The sequence below is a fragment of the Choloepus didactylus genome, chromosome 13 (assembly GCF_015220235.1).
Source record: "Choloepus didactylus isolate mChoDid1 chromosome 13, mChoDid1.pri, whole genome shotgun sequence".
Classification (NCBI taxonomy): Eukaryota; Metazoa; Chordata; class Mammalia; order Pilosa; family Megalonychidae; genus Choloepus; species Choloepus didactylus.
The window spans coordinates 29160629-29185111 of NC_051319.1; the positions used below are offsets into that span (position 1 = coordinate 29160629).

Sequence of the window (24483 nt, forward strand, 5' to 3'; positions counted from 1 at the left end):
TTCCCAAGCTCTCAGTTTGTGAGGGACACTGAGGGGCATATGAATAAGATGAAGAAGAGCATTGGCATGTTCCCTCCTTTTCAAGGGTGTAGAACCTGGTAGAGAAAGTAAGATCCTTGAATAAAAACGACTACAATGCAAAGTGGATATTTGGCTATAAAATGAAGTCAGTCGAAGGCTCTAGGAGAGAGTAGGGGAAACTACTGATGGGGGATCTGATGAAAAGGTGAAGAGAGACTAAAAATGTAGAGAACAGCTGATGCACTAATGGGTAGATTCTGCTGGGGGGCATGTGCTGGGGTTGGGGATCCTAATCCAGGAAAAGGAAATGGCAGGAGCTAAGGCAGTAAAGGATTGTGGGAAGTAGGAGTATAGCCAGCCTAGCTGATGACCAGGGATCCTACAGGGGGAGAGGAGAAGGTAGGACAGAAAGGCAGTTTGGGTGCATTTAGAAGTAGCTTAGAATACGACTGTTTGGCAGACAAGGGGTAATCACAGACTTGTTTCTGATATGAAGAATGACTCAATCGAAGCAAGGCTTTAGGAAACTCAGAGTGGGAGCTTCTTGCCTTATGGATTGATTGGCAGAGCCATAGGGCTGTAGTCAGGAAGCCAAGAGTGAGGTCAACAGCAAATTAGAGATGAAGCCAAAGGAGCAGCATAAAGTTGCAAAAAGTGCTGAAGTATAAACAAATCCAACTTGGTGTTTAATTAGATGAGGGGGTTGGGTAGGAGGGTGAGGAATAAGGCAAGATGACTCACGTTTGGAGTCTGAGAGAACAAGTGTACTTTTAACAAACAAAGGAGTCAGCAGAAACCGGTTCTTGGGGAAGTTTAATTTTAGAAATTTTGAATTTGAGGTGCTGCCAGAGTATCCAAATTTAACCCCCTTTATTAGATCTATTATCATCTGGGATGGCAGGCATGCCCACCCCATTACCAGGAAGAGTTCTGCTGTTAACCAGTCTCCTATATTCATTCTTTCAGTAGGTCACCTCTCTCCCCCAGAGTTCTCTAACTCCTTCTTGGACTGGCAGAGTCAGTTCTTTTCTGTACATTGCTGGATTCAAGACAGTGCAGAATCTGCAGGATTCAAGACAGTGCAGAATCTGCAGGACAAGCCATCATTTTTTCTTTTTAATATTGATTACCTCTCACACAAAATGTCATTGGGTCACTGTGGTAGTCATGGTTCTGTTCACTATGACTTTTATCCTCGCAGGGAAGTTGTGGAGGAAGGACAGAGTGTTGAGGGGAAATAACATTCCATCTTACCACCTAATAACATTATACAGCTATATAAATGGACTGGAATTTCTGAGAGACGTCAGGAGAGAGTCAGACGATGACGAGAGAGACGATGAGAGACGTGCCAGAGAGAGAGACGAGAGAGCGAAGGAGAGGAGAGAGAGAGAGATGAGGATGAGAGCGAGAGAAGAGAGACAGAGAGGAGAGGAAGAGAAGAGCGAGATGACGAGAGAGGAGACAGAGATGAGAGACGAGAGAGAGAGAGAGAGAGAGAGAGAGAGATTAATGATGAATTTGGGAGTTTTCTTCATGGAAGTAATCAAGCAGTAGATAATTTTGAGTTCATGCTTTAGTAAATTCTGTTTTACAAGTCATGTTTTGTTGGTGTCTGGCTCTGAAACAGATCAGACTGTACTAGGGAACAGTGAGGCATTCTATTTTGTTTTCTTCCTCAGTTCTACTTTGCATTTGTCCCTAATCGACTTCCTCTTATTGCTAACCATTTTCAATGTTTCTACCTAAGCATTTCTACTGTTTCCACTGACAAGAGACTGAAATCACTGATCTATCAGCAAAGGTTTATGGAGTACCTTGTATGTGCTCAGTATCTTTCTAGGTGTTTTAGTCATATCCTATGAGTCAGCAAAAAGAAAGAGTTTACCTTTATATGACAATTGCCAAAAGTTGGAATGAGCTATTGAGGGAGGCCATAAATTCTGCATATGGAAGAAATTTTAGGTTGAGTGTTGGATAATGAAACTCAAGACCTGATATGCTCTGGGGAGTCTGTGAATATATTTTCCATTGTATTTCTTGCTGACATATCAGTCAAGGATTGTTTTCCACTTCTTTCCACACCTGTGTTAAGCAGAACTGTTATCATGAGCTTCTGGCCCTTTCCATATATGATCACTTTTTAACTGCCACCTCCTGCATATTGGCTTGTGTGTTGGCCAATGAAAGAGAAAATTCCACTCTTTCACTTAATTCTTCTTTTCAATCATTGTGGAAATAAAGTATGTATCATAATCAGCTCTGAACCATAATTAAAGTGAAAATGATAAATAATTGCCTTAATATATCCTCCAGACTAAATAGAGGGAAAGAGGAAATAATGACCTAACTATGCAGGAGGTATTTTTGTTTTGCTTAACTAAAATATTTCCAATAAAGGTAATGGTGATAGGGAAAGGATCAGGGAGAAGGTCAGCAAAAGGCTAATGCAATGTACTTGCTCTTTCTCTGCAGATTTCTATGACTAGATCAGAAATTGACTGCTACTGGGTATTTAGGTGCAGGTGACGCTGATTTTAGGCAAATCTGCTTTACAATAACAGAGGCTCTCACTTCCCTCTGGCTGGAGCTCCTAAAACTAACACTGTCCCTGTCTAAAAGCTCCTATCCTGGCCTTGGGCCTGGGTGTTTCCTTGGTGGTTCTGATGGGGAGAGAAGCAGATGTATCTGGTGATTGCCGGGCATAGGGTGTATAGTTTGGGGCAGTATTTTTCCTCTCCATTCCAACTAATCTCTCAGGCTGCAGATTTGCTCTAATTATATGCAAAGGCTGAACAAGGTGAATTCCAGTCTAGCAATTTTTCAGTTCCGTAATTTTATGGGTGTCAGAGAAGAATTTTTCAAATAATTTCCTCATTTATTTGTTACTTTTCATTCTGCTTTGTGGGAACCATCCAATTAATTGATTAATCATCTAATTATTACTAGCTTGATCATGGACAAGTTACTTAAAAATTCTAGTCTTGTGTTTCTATCTAAAAGTGAGCATAACAACACTTCAATTATAGGTTTGTTCTGAGGATTAAATGAGATTATGCATAGTGCCTAGAACATGTATTTTATGAGAGAATCAACTCAGATCAATCTGTTAGTAGCATTGTAATGTGATAAGTTCAGTGGTAATCCTGAATTTCAGAGTTTTGAGAATAGGTCTTTAAATTTGATGTGATTATTTTACAAATTTTATATTAACTTATAATGGTAACCACTTGTTGCATGAAGCACTAGCACTTATCATTCACCTATGTAATTCTAGTAACAGAGGCAGAAGGTAGGTTCCATCATCTGTTTTGCATTAGAGGAAGTTGAAGCTTGGATAGAAGTAACTTGCCCAGAGGTAGTCTGTTAGGTCTCACTATGCTATACTGTCTTCCTTTGATCATCTAAGTGCTGGTGTCATATTTTGAAAATGAAATACACAAACTTGAGCAGTTGGTCTTCTGTTATTACTGTGAGGTTGACTGTAAGGTGGCACATTTTGCACTTGGGATGGAAAAAAATTATGGACTGTGAATTTTAGGATGGGGTATCCCCTGGATCAGGGGCATCTTCCTTTCTAGTGTGTTGGTGAGGAGCATGGACTCTGGAATCATTTCCTGGATTTGTATTCCAGCTCTGACATTTGGAAGCTTTTGACCTCTGACAAGCATAACTTTCCAAGCCTCAGTTTCATCATCCATAAAATGGGATAATAATATAATCCATCTCATAGAACCATTGTGAAGACAAAAATGAGTTAATTCATTTGATTCTTTAATATAGTAACTGACACTTGCTAAGCACCATTGGATATTATTAGTATTTCTATGTCCTTCATTTTATATATTTCTTCTGGCTGTTGCCAGGTATGCAAAGCTGTATTCTTTTTAAGAAATGCATAAATTTATTTAAAGATGTTGTGATACCTGTACCCAGGATTATAATCTGTTTTTGAAGTTCTGAAATATAATAGAGGGAAAACTTATTATTACTCTCAAATTCCTCCCATCTTCAGAAATAATTATTGCTTAAGAATTAATGGTATTAAATCCAAAAAGAGAAAAAAAAAAAGAAAAAATAATTAATGGGATTAATATCTTTTAAATGTTTAATTCTGACTTCATCTTTATGAAACTTAAACCTGTTCAAAAAATCAGTATTAATGAAGCAACAATTGAGTACTCCAATTGGCTTTATCCTTAGCCCTAATTTCAGATCACCAGTAAAGGTAAATTTAAAAAATGTGGTTGTGAGGAGGATGGAAGAAGATGGCAGCATAGAGAGGAGTGGGAGTTAGTTAGTTTCCCTGGAACAACTAATAAACAACCAGAAACACCTAGTAAATAATCTGGAAAAACTGCTGGGGGACAATCGTGACTGTCCATACACCAGCCTAGATTGGGAGAAATGCCTGAGATCATGGCATAAAATCTGTAAGTAAAAAGCCCATACCAGAGCCCGAAGCCCCTCCCCCCACAGCCTGGACTGCAAATCCTCACTGTGATAGAGAGCAGCAGTCTCTGAATAAGTGAATATTCCTCAGTCCAGCACCAAGTGGGGTTTTAGTTAACAAATGTGGACTGCTCAATACAAGCTACAAATCCCCAACAAGCAGACAGAGGCTTTAGGTGACAACTGACCTTGGAGAGCTGGAGGACCTCTCTGAGAGGGAGGGGGAGCCCAGAGGATCTGGTGCTGTCTCTGGCCTATGGGTGAAACTGAGGGGTGCTGCAGACTAGCCCTGAAGGGGGGCTTTCTGTCCCTTTTTTGCCTTAGTGGAGAAAGCCTCAGCCATTTTTAGTTTCCAGCGCTCTGACCCAGAGAAGGATGGAGATAGCAGAGTCAGAGAGACTATTCAAATGTAAATGATATTTCCCCAGGGGGTGTATCATCCCTAAGAGGAAGAAGGTGGTGCCAAGCTCTATTACCCACCTTCCATTCAGAACCAGACCTCAGAGCCTGGGGAAAACAGCTATGGGCCACACCTCCTTACACCAGTTGGTAGTGACAGACTGACAGGTGTCATCTGCTGGGCAGAAAAGCACAGTGGCTTGAGGCCTCAAAGGTGTGCCAAACCTCTAAGACACACCCTCAGGGAAACCAGATACTATTGTTTTCTTCCAAGACCTGCGCCTGTTCTGGTCTGGGAAAACCTGATTGGGGTAACCAAGAGAACCAGATGCCTAGACAACAGAAAACTACAACCTACACTAAGAAAAATGAAGTTATGGCCCAGTCAAAGGAAAAACTTACACTTCAACTGAGATACAGGAATTGAAACAACTAATGCTAAATCAATTAAAAAAGCTTAGGGAAGATATGGCAAAAGAGATGAAGTGTATAATGAAAACACTGGGCATACAGAAGGTAGAAATCAAAAGTTCAAAAAAAGAGCTGGCAGAATCTATGGAAATGAAAGGCACAACACAAGAGGTGAAAGACACAATGGAGACATACAACAGCAGATCTCAAGAGGCAGAAGGAAACACTCAGGAACTGGAGAACAAGACACCTGAAAGCCTACACACAAAAGAACAGATAGGAAAAAGTATGGAAAAATATGAGCAATGTCTCAGGGAACTGAATGACAACATGAAACATATGAATGTATGTGTCATAGGTTTCCCAGAAGAAAAAGAGAAGGGAAAAGGGGCAGAAGCAATATTAGAGTAAATAATCAATGAAAATTTCCCATCTCTTTTGAAAGACATAAAGTTACAGATCCAAGAAGTGCAGTGTACCCCAAACAGAATAGATCTGAATAGGCCTGCACCAAGACACTTAATAATCAGATTACCAAACATCAAAAACAAAGAGAGAATCCTGAAAGCAGCAAGAGAAAAGCAATCCATTGCATACAAAGGAAGCTTGATAAGACTATGTGTGGATTTCTCAGTAGAAACCATGGAGGTAAGAAGGAAGTGGGAAGAAGTATTTAAGATACCGAAAGAGAAAAACCGCCAATCAAGAGTCCTATATCCGGCAAAACTGTTCTTCAAATATGAGGGGTTGCTTAAAATATTCTCTGACAAACAGACAGTGACAGAGTTTGTGAACAAGGTACCTGCTCTAAAGGAAATACTAAAGGAAGCACTACAGACAGATAGGAAAAGACAGGAGTGAGAGGTTTGGAACACAATTTTGGGTGATAGTAGCACAGCAATGTAAGTATACTGAACAAAGATGATTGTGAGTATGGTTGAAAGGGAATACAATCAATGAAAACTAGAGACTATAATTAACAGAAACATTGTATAATGCTTCCTTTAATGTAATATAGGCAATATACCAAAGCTAAGTGCAAATAAGAGGGAGACATAAGGGAGGGGTATGGGACTTCTTGGCATTGGTGATGTTGTCTGACTATTATACTTTGGTTTAATGCTATCTTTCTTTTGTTGCTTCCTAGCAGTCATATTTTTTTTCTTTTCTCTTTCTTTTTTCTTTTTCTTTTGTCTCTCTACTTCTTTGACTCTTCCTCCTTCTTTGTGGAAGATGTCCTTATATAGATAGTGGTGATGATGATGAATGCATAAATAGGTGACTATACAGGGAACAATCAATTGTTTACTTAGGATGGAATGTATGGTGTGTGAACAAAACCATCTTAAAAAAATGGGTTGATGAAGAAACCTTGAGGGCACTATATTGAGTGAAGTAAGATAGACACATAAGGACAAATATTGCAGGGTATTACTGATATGAACTACTTATAATATGCAAACTAATAGACATGAAATATAAGTTACCAGGTTATAGAACGAGGCTAAAGAATGGGGAGTGGTTGCTTATTATGAGCAGAATGTTCAACTAGGGTGAACTTAAACGCTTGGAAATGGACAGAGGTGATGGTAGCACGTTGTGAGAATAACTAACAGTGCTAAATGGTGTGTGAATGTGGTGGAAAGGGGAAGCACAGAGTCGCATATGTCACCAGAAGGAAAGTTGGAGGCTAAAAGATGGGAATTTATAAAACTGTGAATCTTGTGATGGGCAATGTCTGTAATTAACTGTACAAATATTAGAAATTTCTTTCATGAACTAGAACACTATAACTAGAAGTTAATAATAGAGGAGCATATAGGAAAAATATATACCTATTGCAAACTATATACTACAGTTAGTAGTATTTTAATATTCTTTCATCAACAGTAACAAATGTACTAAACCAATACTATGAATCAATAATGGAGGCAGGGGTGGTTAGGGGTATGGGAGGATTTGAGTTTCCTTTCTTTTTTGTCTTTATTTCTTTTCTGGTGTAATGAAAATGTTCTAAAAATTGAAAAAAAATTAATTGTGGTGATGGATGTACAGCTGTATGATGGTACTATGGGCAATTGATTGTACACTTTGGATCTTTGGATAATTGTATGGTATGTGAACAATCTCAATAAAAAATAAATAAATGATGTGGTTGTATAGAATATTGTTTTCTATTCTTTTTATGCATGCATTATGAGTGAGGTTTATGGGTAGACATCTTAGCCTTTTTGCCCAGCTGGAGGAAGAGTTAATAAAGTAATGTTATTTAAAGTACATTGAACTCCTCAAGAGAGTAGTGTTATATTAATACCTGCCTCCCAGTGATGTTCTCAGAGTTAATGATAGAAAGTTTGTAAATTGCCTTGGTGTACTCCCAGTAACATCCTGATGAAACATCATTTCGTTTTATTACAAGGAGCTCTAAGTTACACTGAATGCAAGTTAGGGGGGAAATAATATCCCAGTCTTTATTTTACAATAAGAAGTACATAAAATAAAGAGTTTGTGAGTGGTCGAGTTGTTCATTTTTGTATATTCTTTTTCTCTTACTTTCGGAAGAGAGGAGAATTTATAATACATGTTAATCAAGTGCTCATCATTTAAGTATAAAATGCCAGAAATTGCTATAATGATACAAAGAGATATTTACGGACACCAGTATTCAAATATTTTAAAATTAAATTCCTGCTAAAAGAGTCAAACTCTTTCATATGATCACTATTAAGTTTGGCATTTTTGAGACATGTCTTAAATCAATACCTGTAATACATACAAACATCAGTAGGAGAATAGTACTGTAAACACATATTCTTGCTGTAGGGTACATTTTAAATGTCTAAACACTAATCAATATAGAGAAATTAAGTATTGACTAAAATAGCCTTATAATAAGTAATTATTGGTTTGCTCTTTTAGAAAGTAGACATTTTCACTTTGGGAATAGAGAGTAAATTTACTGTCATGAAATTAAAGTGTTTTTGACCTTTTTGTACAACTTTCATCTATGAAATGATTAGGTTTAAATATGATTGCACAGCCGTATTATGTTGCAAGCATCAATTTTTAATTATTATAAGGTCAATGTTAGAACAAATGTGATTAGTACAATACCCCAGTGCACTTATTTACTTTCCACTAAAAAACCACCCTGTTTACCAAAACCAACCTGAACCTCTCTCTGCTGAGAGTCACATCAAATACTTTACTTTTTCTGTTTCTATTCCATGTTTTTTTTCTCTCTTTCATTTAAAAAATGTATATATGTATATACATAAATTGCTTGATTTCTCTCTTCCCTTCATAGAAAAATATTTATTTTCTATGTGTTTCTGTATAGAACTTCGCAATGTTCTGCCTTTTTTAGCATGAATATTTCTGTCCATCTAAAGAGAAAAGGAGTTTTTCTTCCAGGCACAGATTTATAGGATTCTCTGTTTGTAGAGATTTACCACTGGTCTCTACTTTTCCCTTCTGCTAAATGACTTTGAATTTAGTTCTACTTACTATAGGCAGCTCCTCATGTTTGTGCTTTAGGATGGCCTGCACTGTGGAACCACTGGCAAAGAAGATCTTTAAAGGAATTTTAGTAGCTGAAGTTATGGGCATTTTTGGAGCTTATTTTTTGTTTAATAAAATGAACACAAGCCAAGATTCCAGGCAAACAATGAGCAAAAAATTTCCCTTCATCTTAGAAGTTTATTACAAGTCCCTTGAACATTCTGGAATGTATAGAATCAGCAAGATAAAGAAAAGTGGATGAACAGCAAAAATTAGGACCACTCCTCATGTTCAGTCTCCCATCTGAGCTGTTTGAAAACTCTGGAGGGGAGGAGAAGAAAGATGAGTCCACCACACTGTAGCTATTGACGGTCCAAAGACCATCCTACTAAGTAACAGGAACTCTTGGGCTGCCATGGCCTGCACCACTTTGTTTCCCACCCACCGTGCAAAATCCACTGCTTGTTTGTTTTCTTCTGTATCATTTTTTATTGATAATGACCAAGACCAAGAAGGATGCAAACGCTCTTAAGATTTTTTTCCCAATGGACAAACTTAAGGTTGAAAGAATAGAAACCAGTACTATGAATATAAGAAATAATTAAAATGTCTATAAAGCACATAAAGTTACTCAGCAAACTCACACATTATAAAAATAGCCTGCCTCTCTAAAATAAATTAAAATAACTTTTAAAAGGCTGTAGTCTAAGTACTTTTTAATCCTACATGCCGCCTAGTTGGAAGATGAGAAAGCCATTCCTTTCAGGTTGTAAGGTGCTATAAAAAGGTCCTCCAAATATATTTATATCTTCAGAAATTCTAAGTCAAGGGTGTTTTGAAACTCAATAAAAAATTCAGGGTACTTGTATGATCTTTGTTAGCCATTGCATTCATGCCAGTGTTATCAAACATGGAGCCCACAATTTCATCCAATCAGTGGCCAAACTTAAAAAAAAAAGAAGAAGAAATTAATTAGAAAAACATGTGGGATAGTTAACTTCTTAAAGTGGTACTTTGACCATACTTCTTCAGCAGATACAAAGAAGCTAGAGTCATTGAAGTTTTCTTTTCTTTTTCTGCCTTGGTCCTGAAAAAAAGTATAACCTTAGATTATTCAGTTGTAAACCCAATGATTTATGGAAAAATGTAAATCTTGCAACATGGTTTTGTTAAAAAAATTATATTTGGCTTAAAATCCACAATTGCAATTATCTTCTAGCCCCATTAGATAGCTGGCATTTAAAGATAAATATAACTTATTTGAGTAAGTAGATGGTATTCTTTTTTTTTTTTAGTTAATATCCTAAAAAACTGTTCAGTTGAAAACAGTATCTTCTTGCCTTTAAGGTTTGGTCACTGGTCAAGGATTACCCTTAAGTGATATACTATAGTATCAGGCAAGATTAAAATTCCAACTTTACATGAATAAGTTTGGGAATATTTAAGGCAAAATGTAAATTCTAAGTAGGAAGTGTCATTCTTTGGAGTAACTGTGAAAAAACTGATACTGAAGGTATGTTTATTGTGTTATAAATGAAGTTTTGATTATACTACTCATTATATAGTCATTCTCCTTTAAAAAAAACCCTATAAGTTTGACAACACAAACTTTCACAAATATAGATAAATAGTAAAATGTCTACAATACTTATTAATTTTAATTTACATATATTTTAAGTCAGATTATTTAAAAATGTATTAACTTAGAAATATTGCTTTTATACATTCTCACTCTTCCTAATTATTCAAGCTCTGCATCTTTGACATCAGTGTCTCTGGCACCACTAAAGTGACTTTTTGGATTTGCTTAAAATCTTTCTTTCTTTTTTTTTTTTTTTTTAAAAAAAAAAACAGCTTTATTGAGGAATAATAACACACCGTGAAATTCAACTGATCTAAGTTTTAGGAAATTTACAGAGTTGTTCAACCATCGCAAATCACCTTTAGAACATTTCCATCACCACAAAAACATCCCTTCTGCCCATTTGCAGTCACCACTTGCCCCAGCTAACCATTAATCTACTTCATTTTTATAGATTTGCCTTTTCTGGATATTTCATTTAAAAGGAATCATATAATATGTGGTCTCCTGCATGTGGCTTCTTTTTGTATGTGGCATGTTGTATCATGTAGCAGTGCTTCATTGCTTTTTATGGCTGAGCCACTGTAGAGATTATACCACATTTTGTTTATCCAGTCACCAGTGAATGGATATTTGAGTTGGTACCCCTTTTTGGCTATTATGAATAATGCTGCTATGAACAATTGTGTACAAGTCTGCGTGGACATATCAGAGCCACTTTTGATAAATAGTTTCTAGAGCATTTCCTCTTCATTTTTATCAACTTGAAATGTATGGTATTTAAGAACTGTTTATGATACTATTATTGCATACTTTATTTCAAGCTACAATATCCATTTGCATAGCATTAGGATAGGATTGTTTGGTTCTTATTCATCCTGTAGGTGTATATCTGTGAACTCATGAGTAAGCACTTACCATATTGCTTTTTAAAAGTTTCCTTAAGGTTTGCTTATAGTAATGCCCAACATTTGTAAATGTAGGGTCATACCCCCTTCTCAATGTCAATTAATAAATCTGTGTTAAATTTTAAAAAAAGATACTACATATTAAAACTGGAGAAAAATTCATGATCTATATGCTACTCATTAAAATTCCCAAGATTTTCAGCATTGATAGTAATTCAGGTTTTAATACAAAAGTAGTTTGCTAATTCTTTTTTAATGCAATTTTATTGAGATATATTCACATACCATGCAATCATCCAAAGTGTACAATCAGTTGTTCACAGTATCATCATTTAGTTGTGTATTCATCACCACAATCAATTTTTGAACATTTCATTACTCCAAGAAATAAAAATGAAAATAAGAATATAAATAAAAATAAAAGTATGAAAGAACACCTAAAACATCTCACTCATTTCCCCCCCATATTATTCATTTACTTTTTGTCCCCCTTTTTTTCTACTCATCTGTCCATACACTAGATAAAGGGAGTATGAGCCACAAGGTTTTTACAATCACATAGTCACACTGTATAAGCTATATAGTTGTATGATTGTCTTCAAGAATCAAGGATACTGGATTGCAGTTCAACAGTTTCAGGTATTTCCTTGTAGCTATCCTAATACACTAAAAACTAAAAAGGGATATCTATAAAATGGGTAAGAATAACCTCCAGAATGACTTCCCGAATCCATTTGAAATCTCTCAGCCACTGAAACTTCATTTTGTTTCATTTCTATTCCCCCTTTTGGTCAAGAAGGCTTTCTCAATTCCAGGATGCTGGGTCATGTCCCATTTAGAGGGGAGGGCAGTGAGTTTACCTGCAGTGTTGGCTTAGAGAAAGGCCACATTTGAGCAATGAAAGAGGTTCTCTGGGGGTGACCGTTAGGCACAATTATAAGTAGGTTTAGCCTCTCCTTTGTAGTTACAAGCTTCATAAGGGTAAGCCACAGATTGAGGGTTTCTCCTACTACAATGGTAGACCCCAATTCTTGCAAGAATCTCAGAAATTCCCCAGGTAGGGAAGTTTAATATTTCCAATTTTTCCCAAGTCCCTCAAGGGGGCTTTGTGAATACATTTTTATTCTCTGTCTGAATTACTCTGGGATGTTATTGGAGCTTCATGCTGACCTGTACAAACCAACCCGATCTCACCCCCTATTCAAGGTTCCATGTAATTTTGACCATATGGGTTAAATTATATAGTGTGCTACAGAAAATATAGGGTTTCCACCAAGTAAACATTAATTCTTCTGGTCTCACATAGAAATTAAAGTTTTCAAACACAGTCAATATCTCATTTTCTCTTTAGTCTGGTTTACCTTGGTCCTAACCAAGTCCATTTTGTTCATATCCTAATTAAAGTCTGATTTCTTTTTCAGCTTTTTTAACATTTGCTATATGGGGTAATGCTGACATTCATAGCTGCTAGACGCTGGCTCTGAGTTTCAAAGGTCACACAGATACCCAAAGTTCCTGAGACTGACCAGGTTATGCACAAACAGCTCATCATCTCAGAATTTAGAGATAACCATTGCAACTCATGAATATATGTGACTGTTGTAAGAGCTTAAAATCTAGGAACCATTACCATAAGCCTTCCCCTGATAATCTATACTCTCAGATTGATTTCTCAGTTTGCACATTATAGTTATTCCATATTAATGGGGCGTTATAACATCTATCTTTTCGATTCTGGCATATTTCATTCAACATAATGTCCTCAAGGTCCATTCACCTGGTTGCATACCTCACAACTTCACTTCTTTCTGCCTTTGCTTAAAATTTCATTGTATGTATACACCACAGTTCACCATTCCGTTTATCTGTCAATGTACCCATTTGTCACTTCCATCCATTGCGAATTGTGAATACTGCTGCCATAAACACCAGTGTGCAATGTCCATTCATGTCTTTGCTCTCAGTTCTTCCAAGTATATATCCAGTATTGGGGTTGCAGGACAATAAGGCAACCCCACAGATAGCTTCCTGTGGAACCATCACACTGCCCTTCACATGGGCTGCACCATTCTACTTACCTACAAACAGTGAATAGGTACATTACTCTCTCCAGTTTCTCCAGCATTTGTATCCCTTTGTTTATTTTTAAAACAGTTTTATTCACACACCATACATCCATTCTAAGTAAGAATCAGTGATTCCTGGTATAGTCACATAGTTATACATTCACTTCCACAACCTATTTGGAGGACATTTCCATTTCTTCTGCAAAGAAAGAAAATGGAGAAAAAAAATGAAGAAAAAAATATAAAAGATAGAAGAAAAATAAAAATAAAGTAAAATAAAATGAAAAGGTCAGACAACAGCACCACCACCAAGAATCCCTATCACTCCCTTTTCACTCCCTCTTACAGATATTTAGCTTTGGTATATTGCCTTTGCTACAATTAATGGAAGCATCTTTCAAAGTTACCATTAACTATAGACTCTAGTTTGCATTGATTGCATTTTTTTCCCTTGTTCCATCCAATTTTCAACACCTTGCAGTGTTGACATTCATTTGTTCTCCCTATTTTAAAACCATTCTTATATTCATATGTTTAATCACCATCATTGCCTGCTCTAGGTTTCACTAAGTTATACAATCCCAGTCTTTATCTCCTATCTTTCCTTCTGTGTCTTCATGCCTGTAGCCTTCCTCTTTCAACCACACTCACACTCATCATCTTTGTTCAGAGTACTTACAATATTGTGCTACATCACACAATATTATGCTATCCATTTTTGAATCTATACAATCAATCCTGTTTACCTTTTTGTATTCCTTCAGCATCAAATGCCTAATTTCTAACCTTTTTCTATCTCCTCATAACCTGTATTCTCAACTTTAACTCTCAAATTTTGCTCATCAATGTTATTTCATATTAGTAAGTCCATAGAGTACCCATCCTTTTGTTTCTGGCTAATTTCACTCAATGTAATGTCTATTGTCTACCATTTTGACTTTTGGAATTTATATGTCATATATTATTTTATTTTATTTTCCCTCTTTCTATTTTTACTCTCACTGATAGTCTTCATTTCTACTCTCTTTCCCAAACCTCTCTCTCCTGTTTTTTCCTATCTGCCTGTAGTGTTCCTTTTACTATTTCCTGTAGAGCAGGTCTCTTATTCACAAACTCTCTCAGTGTGTTTGTCTGAAAATATTTTAAACTCTCCCTCATTTTTGAAGAACAGTTTTGCTGGATATAGAATTCTTGGTTGACAGTTTTTCTCTTTCAGTATCTTAAATATATCATGCCACTGCCTTCTTGCATCCATAGTTTCTACTGAGAAATCTGTACATAGTCTTATCAAGTTTCATTTCTATGTGATGGATCACTTTTCTCTTGCTGCTTTTGGGATTCTTTCTGTCTTTGACATTTGATAACCTGATTATTAAGTATCTGATAGTAGGTCTATTTGGATCTATTCTGTTTGGGACATGCTGTGCTTGGATCTGCAATTTTATGTCCTTCATAAGAGATGGAAATTTTCAGTGATTATTTCCTCCATTATTCTTTTTATCCCTTTCCCCTTCTCTTCTCCTTCTGGGACATGTATAATCATGTGCTTCGTGTTGTCATTCATTCCCTGAGACCCTGCTCAGATTTTTCCATTCTTTTTCCTATCTGTTCTTTTCAGATATCTTGTCTTCTAGTCTCTGAATCCTTTTTTCTGCCTCTTCAAATCTGCTTTTGTATGTCTCCATTGTGTTTTTCATCTCTTCTATTGTGCCTTTCATTCCCATAAGTTCTGCCAATAGTTTTTTCAAACTTTCAGGTTCTTCCTTATGTTCACCTAATGTCTCCTTTATGTCCTTCATCTCTTTTGCCATATCTTCCCTCAACTCGTTAATTTGATTTTTGAATTGACATAGCATATTTGTTTGAAATCTTTAATTAGTTGCTTCAACTCCTGTATCTCATTTGAAGTGTAAGTTTGTTCCTTTGACTGGGCCATATCTTCATTTTTTCTAGTGTTATTCTTAATTATTTTGTGTAGGCATCTAATTTCCTTAATTACCCCAATCAGATTTTCCCAGATCAGATGGGCCCTGGTATCAGGAGGCTGAATCTGTATCAGGTTTCCCTGAGGATGAGACCCAGCAGGTTGTCGGCCTTTCCTGTGAGGTCTCTAGACTCTGTGCTTTTCCTATCCTGCCAAGCAGGTGGCACTTGTCAGCCCACAGCTCCCCACCAGCATAGAAAGGAGTGTTGAGGGAGGGCAACCACTTGAGCTGGGCCCCATCTCCCCCTTTTCTAAGGGAAGATAAGCCCTTTAGGAATTTGTCTCCTACATTTGACTTTTTCCTTTGTCTTTGTCTTCACTCCACTTTTGCCTGGGTCAGCACTGACAATTGAAAATGCCTGAGGCTTTCTCTAATAAGCTGCTTAGAATGAGAGAAAAAAACAGAAAAAAGAAAGAAATCCCCTTTTTGGAACCTGTCCCAGACTTCCAGTTACCAGTCAAGAACCAGAGTTGGTGCCTGGTTCTTTGTGTCCCTTTTCTTGGCACACAGCCCTTTTTCAGTATTCTGAGCTCAGCCAACTCCAAAAGCCTCTGTTATTATTTATTTATGTATTTTTTCCCCCATCAGCCCCATCTCCTCTCTGCTGGAAGAAACCTCAGGTTCCTTTCCTGCTTGCTCTGGGTGTATGTGTGCCTGTAGCTTGTATTTAGTAGTCTGAATTCATTAACTAAGACCACAGCTGGAACTTGATTGAGCTACATTCCCTTCCTCCTAGTAGACTGCTTCTTTTTTTCACAGCGAAGTGTTTCACCTCAGCTTGTCATTCTGGTGGGGGAGGGGCATCAGCTCCACAGTTTGAGGAGCTTTACTTACAGTTCTTATGCTGCAATCTCAGCTGTTCCACCCATTTCAGACTGGTGTACGATGTGTGTCTGGTCAGAGATGTCCCCCAACAGTTGTTCCAGACTATTTACTAGTTTTTCCTGGCTATGTGCTAGTTGTTCCAGAGGGCTACTAAATTCCACACCTCCCTATGCCTCCATCTTGCCCTGCCTCCAGTTTACTAATTCTTAACTAGTTACTTGGATTTCATTTTCTGTTGATTCATTTCATTTCTTAAATACCAATAACGCAGAAAAAAAATGTTGTATGTATTTACTAAATGAAGCAGCATAAGATTTCCTACAAACTGGAGAATACCAGGTATTCCATCTTCATGGTTCAGAGAACAAGTGGCAGGATGCTTGTCTGAGGTCCACCGGGAGCCTTAAGATGCAGTAGCGTGGAACAGAGCATTGCTTGGTTATGTCACGTGGATAGGGGGCTGGTGGGGAAATGCCTCATTAGTAGCAGTCAAAAGGGTAGTCTATAAAGAAGGCAAGTCTTGCCTTTGGTTCATTCATACTTCTTTGATCAAATAGTGATGTAATGAACACTTCAAATAACACTACTATGCTAGATAGTGTAGCTTTCCCTCTGTCCCTGATTCCCTTTTTATTATCTATGTGTGATATTCCTGAGTCATGTTTTCTGAGGATAGTTGCTTTTGAAAATTTTGTAGCATGCTCTTGTTGAGAAATTTCAAGTCCCTAAAAATTAGAGTCTAATGATTGAATTCAAGGCACTGCAAAAAAGAAATTGGAAGGTATTTGAGGATTGGATGGCTCTTCCCTGAACCTGGTAAATTATATGACTCACAAGGGTAATTATATTACCCACAAAGAGCTTCAAAGTTATAGTGGTGTTCTATTTTTTACAGCTAAGTAGTGGGTGTTATTATTTTTATTCATTTGCCCTATTGTATCTTTTATAAATTGTTTTATATGTACAAATATTTAATTTTAAAATTGTAAAAAACCCCAATAGTTAAAAAAAAAACTTGCTTGGGCCCTAACAATTATGTTTGCATCCTTCATGTCTATGGTAGGTTGAATTATTTACCCCAATTTAGACATGTTCTTAAACTTATCCACATTTCTGTGGGTGTGAACCCACTATAAATAGGATCTCTTGAAGCAATTATTTTTAATTAAGGTGTGGCTAACTAATGAAGTTGGGTATTACTCTGGATTACTAAGGGCCTTATAAAAAGAAAGAAACTCGAAGAAATTGGAGGCTACAGAGAGGAGCTGGAAGCTAGAAGTCAAGGAATCAGCAAGAGAAAGGAGAGGATGTCACCATGTGATGGGAAGTGGAGATGCAAGCCAAGAAGTCCCCAGGATAGGCGGCAGCCAGTACCAGAATCTTCAGACTCTGGGGAGAACGCATTGTCTTGATTTGGGACTTCTCCTAGCCTCAAAACTGTGAGACATTGCTTAAGCCAACCCATTGTGTGGTACTTGTCATAGCAGCCTGGCAAACTAGAACAATGCCCTTCAGGGGGATTTGGAAAACCATTCATTTAGTCACTTAACAAATATTTGTTGATTGCATACTGTGCAATAGTCCTATAGGGTTGGAAAAAACTCAAATCCCTACTCCTAAGGGCATACATTTTAGTGGGATGGAAAAATAATAAGCTTCTAGTAAATACATAAGTAGATGTTTACAATGTATATGTTAAAAAAATTCAAGTTGAGATTAGTATTCGAAAGGAACATTAAAGCAACATAAGGGGATAGTGGGTGATGGAGGTAGATTTTATTTTAGATGGAGTGGTCAAGCAAGTCCTCCAGGAGTTAGTGACACATGGATAGAGACCTAGATGAAGTGTGGAACTAGATGTCAATATTCAGGGAAAGAGGACCCTAGCTAGAATGAATGGCCCACTAATTCATCTCCCAGGGCCTATCCCAAAGTCATTCCCTCACTGGGGGTACTATGTGTAAAAAAGGAGAGGCTTCTGTCCATTGCAACCACAAATACCTTCCATTTTTCCAGTTTCAGGGAAGTTCACCTCTTTCTCTCAGATACAGCTTCTTCCCATCCACAGTTTTAAGACGCCTCCCAAGATTTTATGCCCTCTCTAAGCCTGGACTTTTCCAAATCAAAGCCTGTTAACTTTCCAATTTGGTAAAGAGAGTGCCCAGGCCTCCAAGATTTCAAGGTTAATTTGCTCTTTTGGAAGGGAAGGGGACAATATCTCTCATTCTTTTGGGGCTATAAATAGGAGAAAAAACACACAAATTATTATCGCAATGGATTATATTGCCACATTATGCATGATAAAATGTTTTGAAGTCTGGTTGACTATAGAGCCACAGGACCAGTCTTCAAAAAGGCCTTGGGTAGAAAGTGTTCTATGGTTAATGCATACAATTATCTTTAGGTTAGAAGGTTTTCTTTCCATGGTTAACTTATGCAATCACCATTGACTGTGGATAGTAGGAGTCCCGGCATGGTGACAAGACATATGATATTGTCAAGCCACTCAGCCTGTGAGCCTCAGACACTCATCTACTACCATATAAAATGGCTACTGTGAAGATTAAATACATTAGGGAGTGTGAAGTTGCTTTGTAGTTATTATATAACCTTATATAATGGAGGGAAGAATAACCAATTGGAATTAGAAACAAACTTAATTTTGAATACTGGTTCTGCTACTTATTAGTTGTGATTAAGTTTTTTTTCTTAGTCTTGACTTCCTCATCCATACACTAAAAATTTGTTCAACAAATATTTTTATAGTTTACACAACTAGACACTGTGTTAGGTGTTAGAAAATCATATTAATGATAGTAATACTCCTAATGAACTCACAAGTTTGTCATAAGGAATAAATGAATTACCTACAGCATCCAGTACATTGTTTGATGCATAGGGGGTGGAAGATCTAGTTTAGACTTTCCCCTGAACTCTAGGCTTTTATATCCAACTGTTTGCTTTTTATCTTTGCTTGGAGGTATTATAATTATCTTGAATTTAACATTCCCCAAACAAACTTTCAAATTCCTCCTTAAATATTTTTATGCTTTCTTCCTTATCTCAGTAAATAGTACTATCACTCCGTAATTTGCTTAGGCTCTCAGTCTTTAATCATCCTTTTTCCCTGTTTTCTCTCACACACTATGGCCAAACAGCTAAAATTCCTGCTGGCTCTAGAATCTGACCACTTCTTACTCACTCCACTGCTATCACCCAGGTGTAAGACCACCCACATTTCTTGCCTGAATTGTTGAATTAGTTTTCTAATTAGTCTTCCCTATGGAATGCTGTGCTGCCTGTATATAGTCCAGTGCTTCTCACTGGCCCATGGATCCCTGGGGATTCCCAAGACTCTTTCAGGAGGTCCACAAAGTCAAAACTGATTTCTTAACTACATGAAGAAATATTGGTATTTGCACTGTTACTGACATTTGCACTGTTGGTGCAAAAGCAATGGCAGGCAAATTGCTGGTACCCTAGCGTGAATCCAGGTAGTGACACCCCACTCTACTAGTATCCAATGTGTTCTTCACTGCCAATGCTCCAGTTAACAAACACACACACACACACACATACATACATACAAAAAAGAATGTTCCTGGTAAAACTATAAAAATTATTGTTAGAAATCTCAACTCTCGAGAATGTGAGTTTTTAATATTTTGTGTGATGAAATGGGAAGTATGTATAAAGCACATCTACACTCTGAGTTATGGAGGTTGGAAGGAAAGCACTTGTGAGATTGTTTTCATTGAGTTTTGAACTATCTGCTTTTTCAAGAAATAACAATTTACTTGAAAGAACAACTGACAGGTAACCTGTAGTTATTCATAGCTGTGTATGTTGATAACAACATTTTCTTGAAAGTGAATGAAATAAGCCTGTCTTTTCATGTTGCCAATGATAAAATCCAAACTTTTATGTGAAAATTAGAATTTTGGAAAGCTTGCATGGGCTACTGTGAGCTTGGCAGTTTCCTTGTAGTTAAAATCTTTTTTTTTCTTTTTACATCAGAAATGATATTAATGAATGTGATTTTTTTGGACACTGTATATGTGTCAACATTTGGAAGATGTGCATAGCTCAGTGAACCAAGAGTTTTCCAAATGACCGATGTGCAATATTACAAAATCACGTATGGGTTAAATATCCATTCAAAGTACAAAATAGACCAGTGGATTTTATCGTTAACAGAGTAGACAAAGTTCATTAACACGGTTTCCAATTCTACATTGCAAGCAACCTTAAGCAACAACTACTTGTTTGAGTTTGGATAGCAAAGAAGAATATCCAAATATTCATGAGCTGAAAAGGTTACTACCTTTTCCAATCACATTCTTCAGTAAGGCTGGATTTTCTTAATATGCTTGTGGTAGGCTGAATTATGTATCCCAACAAACACATGTTCTTATCTTAATCCATGTCCCCGTGGGTGTGAATCCATTTTAAATAAGATGTTATTTTGCAGATGTCATTTTGGTTAAGGTGTGGCATACTGAACAAAGGTGGGTCCTAATCCAGGTTACTGGAGGTCTTTTAAAGAGAAAGCCACAGGGAGGAGCCAAGAGCCAGAAGTCACAGAAGCCTAAAGAGCAGCAAGAAAAGAGTGGACATGGCCCTGTGATGGGAGGCAGACATTTACAAGCCAAGGAACTCCAAGATTGCTGGCACCAGTCTTCTGGGAGAAAGCATGACTTTGCTGACGACTTGATTTTGGAGTTCTTCTAGACTCAAAACCATGAACAAATAAAGTTCTTTGTTTCAACTAACCCAACTGTGGTTTTTGTCATAATAGCAAGGCAAATTAAGACAATGCTTTAACCAGAACATCCTATAGCAACAGACTGAATGTGGAGATGTGAGAAGATGGCAGTTTTCTATTAAACCAGACATAAATGAAATTTTCAAAAGTATAACACAACACTACTCTTCAACCATTTTTTGAAAATATATTTATTTTTCATAAATATGTAATTTATATTAATTTATAATATATTATTGTTATTTAAAAATAAATTAATGGATATTAAAAATCCTCACTAAATATAGTGAGATACAGTAAATATTAATAATTATTACCCATTTCAGCAAATCCCTTGGGGCCCTCAATTTTTAAGTGTAAAAAGGTCCTGGGACTAAAAAATGTTGGAGAGCTGATGCTATCTTCTCCTTGAGGGCCCATGTCTTTGAACCCATCTACTCCATGTTACTCCAGTCACCCTGACCTTATTGCCATTTCTAGAACACACCAAGCTCATGTGCTTCTGCCATGAGCCCTCCTCCCTCAGCTCTTTGTTCACCCCTTCATTTCATTTGTTGGTTATGAAAATGTTACCTTAAGGAAGTCCTTTACTCTTACTTCCCCCCATGACTTTACCCTCTTGCTTATCCTACTTGCTTAAGTTATCATTATGGCACTTCTCATTACCTGATAGTTTAATTTACATTTATGTTTTTTTCTTGTTTATTGTCTGTCTCCCTTACAACAGTTATTATCTGATTAGGAAACAGACTTTGCCATATTCACTGATTCACCTACAGGATCTGGAATGTGCCAGGCACATAACAAATACTTGTTTGTATAAATGATTTGTTGGTCTGTTTTAACATTTTAGAGTTAATTGTAGCAGGTTCCTTCATCTCCTGGTTTATAGCCCAAAGCTGAAAACTTCATTTAAAGGACTTTGTGCATACCCATTTTGGATCAACTCAGAGAAGGGATCTTGAGTGCCAGGCTGGCAGGAAAGTTCAAGGCTGTGTTCTGTATGGGATTTCTACTCACAGAAGATGTCTTGAAATACCATAGCCCTAGAGCCTTGATCATAAAAGTGTAATAGTATGTTTCCAAAAGGAACACACCATTTTATACTTGAAGTCTATTCCACATTGAAGAAACTCACTCATATAACTCAGAGCTAAGACATAACAAGTCACAGTGAATAGACTGATCCCTGCTATCTGTAGCATTTCCTGGGTTTTCTTAATGGATGTCTTCCTTATGAATAATATTTGTGAAAAGCTTTTCCTATATCAAACTTTAATCCTTAAGTTATTCCTTTAAAAAGAAACATATAGTTAACCCCATTTTGTAAATAAATTGAGGCTTAGAGACTTTAAGTAATGTGTACAAGATTCCACAGCTGGTAAAATAAGCGAGAGCTTCAGAATTCAAGTTTTCTGATCTCTAGTCCACTGCAATTTCTATTTTACTATTATACTTTCTATTATACTATTTTGAGGCATCAGGGCATGTATAAGGATTCTTCTTTATCTTCTGATTAATTAAATGAACTTGTACATGTTGATTTAATACTCATGTAATAATTATCACCTCTAGTAAATACCAGAGGATATAAATGAAACAAGAAAATTATGGCATACCATTCAAAGAAAACTATTATATCTAAAAATCCAATTTCAATAGCAGGAAAAAAAATTATATTATCAAATAAGTAGAGCACTGATGGAAAGCAAATTTTATATGAACTTACACTATGAAATACTATCATATAAAACTGGCTACATTTTTCAGAATCTGTTAAAAGTCACAATATAAGCAATAAACACCTCTCTCCAGCCATGAAGAAATCTCCTGGAAAGTAAGAGTAGAAATGGTTTTATCCAAGCAAAACAAATAATTTTCTCTGTTGCCAAACACGAGTAAGAAACATAGCAGGCAAAGAGTGAGGTGAAGAGAGAAAAGCAAGAGAAAATGTCTTTATGCTGGTTTAAAGAATGCTGAGTGCAATAGTTATTAATTGTAGTAAAAAGGCACTAATTATACTTGAAGTTGACGTTGAAAGCATCGACTTTGTCTGTGATTTCTCAAATTCATTTTTAAATTAAAGTATAGGAATCTAAGAAAATGATTAGATTAAAACTCTTTACTTTCAACATAGGTAATTACCAGAATAATTTTTTTGTTACAGTCTCTTGGAATGTTATTTATCTATTTAATTTATGATGCCTGTCACTGATATTCCTGACTGCTAGAAAAGGATATGGCAATACACATATCATTAGTGTTTACTGATGTGTGAATTAAACATTGGGATAAAAGATGCTTCTCAAAGTCATGTAAATGTTAATTAAATTGTTAAGGATAAAAACACTTCTTTTGAGCAACTTTTAATTTAAGCAGTTGGAATAGATATGTTACACATCAGTATATTCTGGTTCATATATTTTGGGGTAGAGGAAAATTTACTTTGGCAGGCTCTCTTCGAGTCATCGCATAGGTGTCTATTTTTCTAAGAATTTTGACACAAACTGTGAATGTATTAAGAGATTATTTACAGAAAGATTACTTGTTATAAGTCAACAGGGTGACAAGGCTGCAAAAAAAAAAAGCTAGTACGATTTTCAACAGTTTTAAATTTATGGGATAAAGAGAGAGAGGTGATAGTGGTGCTGTACTTCATGTTAATAGAAGCATATGCAGGATATTGTCTTCATCATATGAGGGATGTGGCTTTGGGAAGGGGGTGGGACTAGAATAACCAGAATGGGGTGAAGATTTAAAACCATGATAATGAAGCCAGTTTTGAAAGTCATAGGGACGTTTAGTCTAGAAAGACAAAGACACATGTAGAAATTTTTTTTTCTTTCCTTTTTTTTTTTCCTTGCTGTATTGGTTAGTAAATATTTTGAATTTCACCACTGCCACTGTTTGCTACTTAATTGTATCCTCAAGTATGTCAAAGGCCACTGTAATGAGTGAGATTTTTGTTTTTTTAAACAGAGCTTCTAGAAGATCCTCCTCTTAAAAGGATCCATTCTCCATCAAGAGCAGTGAAGATTATGAATAATGATATATGGTCTATTTTTCTGGGATATATTCATATTCAAAGTCAGGAACTGAATGGGAGCAATAATCATTTATGACTGACAGTCATGTAAGGAGTCATATGTTAAAACCTAAATTAAATGGTGCCATCTTTTAAATTTATTTAAGGTTTTTTTTGTTTGTTTGCTTTTGTTTTTGTTTTTTTTTTGGTGTCCTTTATGGTCTGGAGACCTGGGTACCTGCCTCTTAATTCAGCTCTGGTTAGTTGGCCAGTTTATTGGAAAGGAGCATAATAAGATCAAGTGGAGTTTAAATGTTTGGGATAGAGGACTCTTTAAGTTCATCCCAACCTTAACTTACTATAATAGGAAACCAAAAGATAACTTGGTCTTCAGGGACATGTAAAAAAATCTTGGTCAAAACTGTTCAGTTAACCAATTAACCAGAAAAATAGGCAGTAAAATTCATGCACTGTTCTTTTTCCTGCTTAGACTGTTTTTCAAAAGATTAGTATTATCTTAATCATAGAAAATTCCATATAAAA

The 24483-nt window shown here is 36.4% G+C and overlaps 1 protein-coding gene across 1 annotated transcript; it reads left to right on the plus strand.

Annotated features, from left to right (window-relative positions):
* Positions 1-8821: 8821 nt before the first annotated feature.
* Positions 8822-9046, plus strand: LOC119507849 (protein CEBPZOS-like). Its single transcript, XM_037801037.1, has one exon. The coding sequence runs from the start codon at positions 8822-8824 to the stop codon at positions 9044-9046; it is 225 nt and encodes a 74-aa protein (XP_037656965.1).
* The last annotated feature ends 15437 nt before the right edge of the window (positions 9047-24483 follow it).